Source organism: Choristoneura fumiferana, chromosome 5 (assembly GCF_025370935.1).
Source record: "Choristoneura fumiferana chromosome 5, NRCan_CFum_1, whole genome shotgun sequence".
NCBI lineage: Eukaryota > Metazoa > Arthropoda > Insecta > Lepidoptera > Tortricidae > Choristoneura > Choristoneura fumiferana.
In genome coordinates, this window is record NC_133476.1 from 2,711,473 (window position 1) to 2,721,133 (window position 9,661).

The window sequence follows — 9,661 nt, forward strand, 5'->3', positions numbered from 1 at the left end:
ATAAAATATTATGTTTTCCCTATTATTTGCAAGAAGGTCGAAAACCGAAATCAGAGAGAGAGAGAACTATTCGTATTATGCTGGTCACATTATTTTTACATTTGACATTTCATACTGTCACTTTAGTATCTTGGTTTAATAAATAGAGTACAACAAAAGAAAAAATACAGTACACATTTTTGGAAAATCTAGCAGACGGACTGATTAAATATTTTTAGGAATTTAGTCTACTGTGTCTTTGCTCAGTGTTGAAGGAAGGAACCAATCCAGTGCTTGCTTAAATTGTCACTTTGGATTAAGATGGCAATTAAACGTTGGAAAGTTTTGAACATGAATAAGGCCATAATCCAGGCTTACCCGCCAAATGAGAGTACCATCTTTGGTTTAATGACCCGTAGTGTTATTAAGGATCTGGTATAATTACTCTTTTGATCGATTGAGCAATGCTTCTAAAACTAAATAAAGTACTCAACGAGTATTACATATTTTGTGAATGCACTGAAATTAAACTCTTTGACAGATTCATCTGCAAAATAAAAAAAATAAAAAAACATTTTACAAAGTAAAGGAGTCATGTGCCAATCAGTTTTTAAATAAAATGCTTTTTTTATAAAAATATTAAAATTTATTTTTATACATACAATTGATATGTTAGTTTGTTACTAAGATAACAATATTGAATACCTACAAGTACTTTACAATTCGAGCATACTGGTACGCTTAATACATTTTGTTATTTACAAGTTTTAATAAAAAATACATTTTAGAAAGTTGTGACCAACCGCATTTGATAAGCTTAACTTTATTTGCGTTTGTCAGACGCGGGCAGATTTATTTTAGTATAAGTAGCTGTTCACTTATTCCATAAAAAAATTAAATCAAACGATACATTTTTTGTTCATTTTCGCGTGTCATTTTGCATCTTACATTCAAATTTACAGGTCTGAACACAAAATGAAACGAAAGTGACCATAGGATGAAAGAAAAATGAATGAAATTGTTAATTATTGCATATATTGTTTGTTTATAAATAAAAATCGTTAGAGTGTTTTGAATAAATCACCTATTATTAGCAATCACTCTAGTGGAAGTTTATTCGAGTGAACCGTCACCGTTAGATATTAACTTAACCTCTTAAGGCTCAAGGGCCTAAATTTAGGACATACCTACGCCAAAGCTAATGTCAACTTCACTAATTGACATCAGGATGGCTTTGCTGCTCCGTGACGTCACTTTCTTGGATGATATGTCGAATGTGCGGAATACTCTGTGGAGTTTTTTTATTAAGATTTTAAATTCTAATGATCATTTGACGTGGGTCTTACGAGGTTAAGGTTAAGAATTTTTTTACTTCATTCACATTTCTCCCTCTATAAAAAAAAGACTTGAATGAAACTCTTAACGTTAAGCATGTTTAAGTAAAAAAATTGGTAAGAAATACCTCAAAAATATAATTAATGAATTCTTTTTGCGATCTTACATAAATTATTATTGATGTAAGGTCCATACTCATTAATAGTCATAAGTAGTAGAGGTATGTCGAACATGTTTCAAACCAATGCGTTGTTTTTATGAAGGACAAATACCTACTTGTAACATTCATAATTGTGATGACGATTTGTTAATTTTCCGCCGCCGACGGTTGCGCCGAGTAGCCGAACTAAGAGAGCATACATTAAGGGGGGGAGGTCAGGCGGTGTGTGACACAGGAACAGTCACACCTGCATTTAATATCTGCCACGGCGGAGCGCGCAAAAATATCTGACACGTCCTTCCGGCCCTAGAAATACGAGTCGTATCAGATTGCACGCTTGTTGTAAAATAATTGCAATTTTCATGGCGATACGTGTGACAATGACAAGGGGTAAGGGGGGGCTAATAATACTTAAAATTGGTGTGCTTCACTTACCGGCTTACCATTCGAACAGACCATGATAAAAAAAAATTGGTGCGAAACATGTCGGGAATACCTCGACTACGTGTATACGTGTGTATTATTTTAATAATTACGTCTGTATCTTACGGCATTATCCTATAATAATATTATTAAGAGCTAAGATTCGGTTCGGGGCGCTAGTATTACATATTTTAACATGCGTAACATCAGTTAAATCTCGTCCCACCTCCATGTAAGAAAAAATAAAGACATGTCCAAATCGCTACGCCCCCAAATCGTCTTACGTAATAAATGAACAGATTCTAACAGCTCTGAGTTTTTCTTTTATGGGCAAGGAGAAACTTTTTTTTTACATAATGAAGTATTTACTTACATTAAAATCAAGAACAAGCTCAATAGTTTGATTTTCATATAGGATTCAAATAGTTTCTAAATAATCTTCTAATAACACAAAACATCAGTTAGTGGAATGTTATTCTTACAACAATTAGTAGATATAATAATCTAACTATAAACAGTCTTAGGAGTACAAACATATTTAGTACATAATTTTCTAAGTACTTAACCACTTTTATTTTTTAATAAAATCTAACACATAATACAACTACGGTAAATAAATGCAACAGTAAGCGAACTTTGTTATTTATGAGTAAATATTTCGGAAAATTAATACAACATTAAGCTAATATAGTAATATATAACAGTGCTTTATTAGTGTACAGTAAAGTTTTGCCGATACTATTCAACAGCGGCAGTCTTCCCTTGGCCGTTAGACGGGGAACCTATGGCACTAGACTATATATAATATATTCTTAGAATTTATCCATGATTCTCACTTTTGAGTAGCGTTTTTCAGGTGCGAGGTCATTCAGATAGGGGACAAAACGCGTGTAACGAATAATTTCAATTCCAAAAAAGGATCTCATCATCATCACCATATCATTTGCGAGACGTCCTCTCTTGGAGCAGAGTACTCCCCATAGACCTCCAGTTGCTTCAGTTGAAAACCTGCCGCTTTAACCAGGTCATCCATCCGTCTCGTTGGTGGGTGGACTTCCTACGCTTCGCTTGCCGATCCGCGATCCCCATTCGGGAACTTTTCGACCCGCCTACGTCACTTCAACGAGCTAATTCGCTTGGCTACGTCGGTGACCCTCGTTCGTCTACTTATCTCTTCATTTCTGATTCAGATTCAGACCCGTGTGGTGTCGGGTTAGAATTATACCTCTTCATTTCTTCCGTGGATGTCGTAAGAGGCGACTAAGGATATAGGTAAAGGTATACCGTAGGCGACAGGCTAGCAACTGTCACAATGGTTCTTTTTTTTTTGTTAAACTTTAAACCTAAAATTGCTAAAAGTGGCTCCAAAGCGGTAACGTTTCGTGTGCTCTGCCTACCCCATTTGGGATAAAGGCGTGATGTTTATGTATGTATGTATTTCTGATTCAACGAAGGATCACGGTAGTTATGAAATAAAACAGTTCAAAATAACAGGGTACGATCTTTACTTCAGTAAAGCTCAAATAATTATGATGCGTCATTTCGTAACAAAGTAACTGCTTGTGCTCGCGCGTTGTTGCTTTGACAGTTATTGCGGGAACTAGTAGATCTTCAACAATCATCCTGTACAGTTTAACAGAAAGAAATGGTGAATGTAATAGTGATTTCGATTGCGCTAGCTACTGGCAAGGTACTGCCATACCTTGAAACCGTTGCCGTAAATACCAGTAGAGTAGCGGTATATACAGGTATTTTACCGATACTAGGGCTTGAAACTGGTATCAATAATACCGGTATTAAAGCTGTACTGTTTTCCATCGAGAAGAGTCGGATCTCAAGCGGAATACGACGGCATCCGAAGTGACAATCAATTATTGTATTAAATTAGTCACATTTTCATATCCATTCTTCTTCTTCTCTCTTAAAATATGGCGTTTCTGTCCTAATTAATAGGACAATTTCGCCAGTGTCAAGGTAAACTCTTTGAGAGGGACGTTGTACGGTGATTGTAGTTTTTGCAACTTGATAGTAAAATTCCAGAAACCACGTGGAGACAACTTGCGCATTAAAAAATGTCAGACACGAGAGCAATATAGAATTTTGTGATCACTGTTCACTGTTAAGGTTAATCGCCGCATAAAACACTATCAAAATTATACTTCAACTAGCCAAAGAAACAGAAATAGCAAAATTAGATATTGTCTACATCCGCCATGTTCGAATGCTACAAAATCGAATCCTCTTCATATCCATAAATGGAGCTTTATTATTTAGTGTCAAATGTCAAAATAAAAAGGACATCTGTACAGTACTGAAACTAATTGAATTAGCGCGATAAATACGAACTTTTCCGATAAAAAACGATGGAAAACCATTAGGTATACACTACATCTGTATATACCGGTATTTTTCCGTTATTGTGGAACCAGCGCTTCAAATCGGTACCAATTATACAATAATACCGGTATAAACCGGTATTTTGGCACCGGTTACTACAAAGTGCCAAATTCTAACTTCGTATCTTGCCCCCCCGCTGGCGAAAATATTATAATACGAGAGTGAGAGGGACGGTACGATACGAACTTCCATTTTCGAATTTCGTAGTAGCCCTTCTGGCTACCTCTGACGGAACGATAGTACTAATTTCCTAGCTGGCAACCCTTACAGCTCGTCTCGATGTCTCAGCTTGAGCGCGAGGTCGTCGTGCTGGAACCACGTGGCGTACACTTTGTAGGGGTCCGGCGAGGAGTGCCGGTGGAACGAGACCGGGCGGTCGCGGCTGAGGACTTCGCGGGGGTAGTCTTGAGGTCGCGCCTGGAACAAACACATTGTCACTACAGGGGGAAAGTAACAAGCAGCCAGTGTCGCAATAAATCGTTAATTTACGATCACTATTTCTTTATAAACAATTGGGATGTCCCAATTTTTGACAACGTATAATTAATCGAAAACCATTTGGAGAAATAGGCTTTGTGAAGCGTTTTCAGAAATCAGATTCCAAATATATGATAAACTGAATTAAATTAACAAAATTTAAGTAATGACTTTCATTTGACCCCTGCAGTGTACCGTCACAACGGCAGTTGTAAAGCAGGTCTACACTCTTAAGCAAATTAACAGTTTGAATGTTGCTGTCCTGCTTATAATAGCAAAGAGTGACAAAGATAGAACTTTAATCACATGATGCTCACCCGTTTAAACAGTTGTCAGTGACAAGACAAATCAGTAATGCCACAGATTATGTTATGTACGACCTGAATTTTTTTAGGCAATGGAACGTGTCTGTCTCACTGTGACGTCATCCAGCGTATTTCGTAAAAAAATGTAAAAAATGTAATACTTATCCAAATTAAAAATCGATGAAAATGGTACCTTAAAATATTCTATTCTTTCCAAAAATAAAATAAAAACTATAGTTTATTTTTTTTGGTGCATCCCAATTACTGCTCACCCGCGAACTAACAGCTACGTCATACCATACAACAAATGGGTGTTCATGCAGTTATAGATCCGTTATTGACAATTGAATCACAAAAAAATATCTTATATGAAATTTCCGTTATAATAGATGGTAAAAAAATTGTTGTTTCACGTAAAATACTACTAAGTCTCCTGTGTATCGATACTGGTGGTACATTTTTCGACCTTCAGAAGTAGCTATGTATTAAACAAAATCAAAGATATTTTTCACCTCAGCACCTAGGCAGGTTTTGCTATGAAAAAAAGTGAGAAAAATGCGATTTGCAAATTCAAATTCAAATATCTTTATTTTGCGTAAAAATATTGTATATTTCACACGAGACCCAAGTATTTTTCAACTAACCTAGAATCACTCGCTACACTCGGCTCGTGATTCAAAATTCTGCTCTCTTGTTGCACAAATAACTGTTGACATTGACTCTGGTTACCTGGTGGAAGAGCGGCGAGTGTGTGAGCGGGACGCCATACTCCCTCGCGCAGGCGCCGAGCGTCATGTCTTCGGGCGCGCTCGCCGACACGCACACGCAGCGCGAGAGAACCGCCGCCGCGGACACGCTGAGAGCGACGCCGCCGCCGCCCGTTAAGTAGTCGTAACCTGATTGGAGGTAGACGTAGCTTATTGAATCAGACGTTACCTTGCAGAGGTCCATATCAATAAACTACAACAATGAGGGCTATCGCGTATGAATTCGCCACTAGAGGCGCTAGTGTAGCGTGAGGTCTCCGAAATGTCAAATCTCATAGTATTTGGGTGAGCTACGCGGGTTTATTTATAATTAGAATAATTTTGTGAATAGTTTGCAATATCTGAAATTAATTATGGCAAATATGCGTTCCGGGGCAGTGAATGTCTGTGTTTTGAGACAGTTTTGTCTTTCAGAAACCTTTGTCGTCCCTTTTTTCCGAACAAAGCGGGGACTATGCAACACTGTGGCATGCTCGATATTTTTATGGTACGGTTTTAAGGTGTATTAAATATGATTTTAATCTAAACTTTGTTTTCACGCCCGTAATAACAGACTTTGAAAGCCATACTTAAAAACCTCACGCTACAGTGCGCCATCTAGTGACACAAAAAACGATAGGCCTCATTACTTTGCTTATCTGCAACCTTAAGATCGCTAAGTCTATGCAACAAATGTGGGTTCATACAACTCCACCAACTCCAGACTGTAAGAACACGCGCAAATCACACAAACCTGACTAATTACCATCTCCATTTAACACTGTTGCGTTACACACAACACAGCCTTTCACAATGCTACCGGATTTTAGAGCAATTGTTGAGATTTTTTCCAACATTTGGTAGCATTCCGCTTTTCTGCTCAGAGATACCGCCGAAGTAAGGGGCGGGAGGAGCAAACGCCGACAAAAACCGTGTCAGTAAAAAGTTTGAAACAATAACGCTTTTTATTTGATAATGACAAGATTGGCAAGTGACAGTTGACATTTCGCTTTTTTTTAAATATGAATAAAATTTGTCCTCCAATGGACAGAGCCATATTTTTCTAAAAAATCTAATCTAATCGAATCGCACAAAGAAACCACTGTACGACAGGGAATAAAAATTGAAAAGCTGTCGTTCCTCGCTCTTTACAAAAACAGCCTGCATCTCTTCAAACAAACTTTACTTAGTCGCTTACTTATTTATAAGTTGAACTTACCTTTGCCAGCGATGTCTTTGCTGACGTATCTATAACCGTACCGCTCGCCGATGGCCGCGTAGTCGTTGCCACCACGGTAACAGCTTAGCACCTCGCACAGCCTCTGGACGCTGGAAACGTAGCTTGTCAGTGTACGCATCAAAAGGTGAAAGGACCTCGGTAGTATGGTATATGCATTAAATATCTGTGACAGCGGAGTGTGCACACACGACCTACCGGCCCTATACTTCGTTTTTATTTAGCATTAGAAAAAGGGTAAACAATCTTGACGAGTCTTCTTATTCTTACAGTACATATTACTTATGATACCAAAAGGATGTAAATGAGCATATATGTCCTTGCTAATTGTTACTAAGTATTTGCTGTGATCATTTAGTGTTTTTCAATAAAAAGACACGTCAAGATCGCTTGCCTTCTTTTTGAATTCTAGAAAAAACGAAGTATAGGTAGAATTAGATACGTATCAGATATTCATGCACGCTCTGTTGTGTTAGATATTGGTGCTGATGTCTGTACGCCTGTTTAACGAAATCTAAGATTACTTACAACTATAAAAGATTTTCATGTTACCAGACGGGGTTCAAACCCGCCCCTTTTGTGGCCAAGAGGTTTCATGCCAACTAGACCACGGGATATCCGACAAACAAACAAAAAACTTATTGTTAATACGCCAATAATGACGTGTGGCCATCGCACCTGTCATAAGTCACGTACACTCCTACATTCCAAATTAGTTGGAAAAGGGTCCACATCGACTCGCATATTGATGAAAGTTAAGATAATGTTTGTCATAACTCTTTGATTATCTGAATTTATAAATTTTTCAGAATTGTTATAAAACAAACCTAAATTAAACTGTAGAGTTTTAGTTATAGAAGACAATTTCGTTAGGAAATAAATTATGACCAACACAAATTATGTACATTATGCCTTTAACAAATTATGCAGCTAGATGCCGCATTAGAATTAGTTGAAAAGGCAAGAAATTATTACTTTCTTTTACAATGAAAGATTTCGTGGAGCAAAAATTACCCAAGTATAGTGTCGTCATCAGCGAGGAAAATCCACTTGACGTGCGGCATGCTGCGCGCGCGGTTAACAGCCTCTTTCAAAATGACCATCGTTTTGTCGCAGTGGCCGGTGCTCGTGTTCGGAACGCCGGTGTCCACCGCTGGGAGGGATGGGTCTGAAAATAATATCTGGTAGAAATATCTCTAATATTTCTCGAGTCCTGACCACGGCCTCTACAATATGGTTGAAACATGGAGTAATATAGCAATATAGTGGCCATGCTTTAAACCAAAACGACTTATGATTCAAATACGAATCATTTTCGAGTTTGCAAATAAACGTGCTTGTTGGTTGGTTAAAATTCAGAAACAAGGTAGGGATTGGTTGGCGCGCGTGATGCAAGACCAGATGCATGACTAATGACGCGCAGAACACGGATTTAAGTTCGCCTACTAGGACACGCAAGGCCATTTTTCTAACGCATTTATAATTCCTGACTAATTATTTATTCATAGTTCGTGGTATACCACGCGCCATATCAATCTGCCTAAAAGTTCATTACTTAATACTCAGTTTTGACGCATTTTTGAGATACATTTTTTATGCGACGTCTTTACGTTACTCCCGGAATGTGTTCGAATCGCTTAACGGTATAGTGCCTATTCAATTATTGGAATTATACCTTTATAGTTTTTGTGGTACCAGTCGGGGCAATGAACTTTTAGGCAAAGTTGGGCGGCGGAAGGTATAGACTTAATCACGAACGATTTATTGCTCAAATTACCAAATTAAATTAATTAAGATAGCTAAGCTGAAATGGGACTGAGCTGGACACGTCGTCGCATGCACCCATAGAGGTGGACTTGCAGTCAATTGGTGGTCACCGGAGAACTGCTATAGACGGCGAGGTAGACCAAGAAGCAGATGGCGGAACGTTTTGGACGCGTATGCAAGGGATTGCTCTGACATTGCGCCAGACCGGGAGCTGTGGAAGTCAAGAGGAGAGGCCTGTTTCCAGCAGTGGCATACTTTACCAGGCTAGTTAAAAAAAAAAGTTACGAGTGAGAATCGCAAAACTTTAAAATATTACAGAATTATCTATGTTTGGATTCCTTACTTTACTACAAATTATCGCACGTAAAAAGAGCTCCTGGCGATATACCTGCGCAGTGAGCGAAATACGGACCAAATTAGCGGCGGAGCAGTGGGGGACGCGGGAGGGGGCGACACGCCATTGGCTTGTTAGTTGACAGACGCGCATACGTATCCCTACCACCACCACCCAGAGCTCTTTTTACGTGCGTTGACTTATACTTCGGTATGGTCTTCAAGTCTTACCAGTCTGGTCGCTGAAGAACAGCAGGTTTGTGACGTGGCGGCCCCAGGTCTTCTTCACGACTCTGGCGCGGGTGGCGTGGAAGCTGCTCCACGTCTTCACCGCGAACAACACGGACTCCTCCGGAATTGGACTGCCCTGCCGATATTCACAACTTTACTATGAAGGATCTAAGTCCAAGGGCGGATCCCGGGGGTACCCCCGACCCTGGGTCTAGGTTCTAGGACAAGAGTAGACATTTTTGTAAACTCATTTATTTTATTAACATCAACT

General features: G+C 38.7%; 1 protein-coding gene and 1 long non-coding RNA gene across 2 annotated transcripts in view; one reads left to right on the forward strand and one right to left on the reverse strand.

Annotated features, from left to right (window-relative positions):
• The first annotated feature begins 655 nt into the window (after nucleotides 1-655).
• Nucleotides 656-9,661, forward strand: part of LOC141427927 (uncharacterized) — a 13,919-nt gene continuing 4,913 nt past the window's right edge. Inside the window, exon 1 of the long non-coding RNA XR_012451386.1 lies at nucleotides 656-1,813. This is a non-coding gene — a long non-coding RNA (uncharacterized lncRNA). The remainder of the gene's footprint in view (nucleotides 1,814-9,661) is intronic.
• LOC141427664 (beta-1,3-glucosyltransferase-like) overlaps nucleotides 3,386-9,661 on the reverse strand; it is a 6,815-nt gene continuing 539 nt past the window's right edge. Inside the window, exons 2-6 of the mRNA XM_074087264.1 lie at nucleotides 9,391-9,526; nucleotides 8,074-8,227; nucleotides 7,042-7,151; nucleotides 5,806-5,972; nucleotides 3,386-4,711 (exon numbers count right to left, since the gene is read on the reverse strand). Of these exons, the coding sequence (XP_073943365.1) occupies nucleotides 4,559-4,711; nucleotides 5,806-5,972; nucleotides 7,042-7,151; nucleotides 8,074-8,227; nucleotides 9,391-9,526 (720 nt within the window). The 3' untranslated portion in view covers nucleotides 3,386-4,558. The remainder of the gene's footprint in view (nucleotides 4,712-5,805; nucleotides 5,973-7,041; nucleotides 7,152-8,073; nucleotides 8,228-9,390; nucleotides 9,527-9,661) is intronic.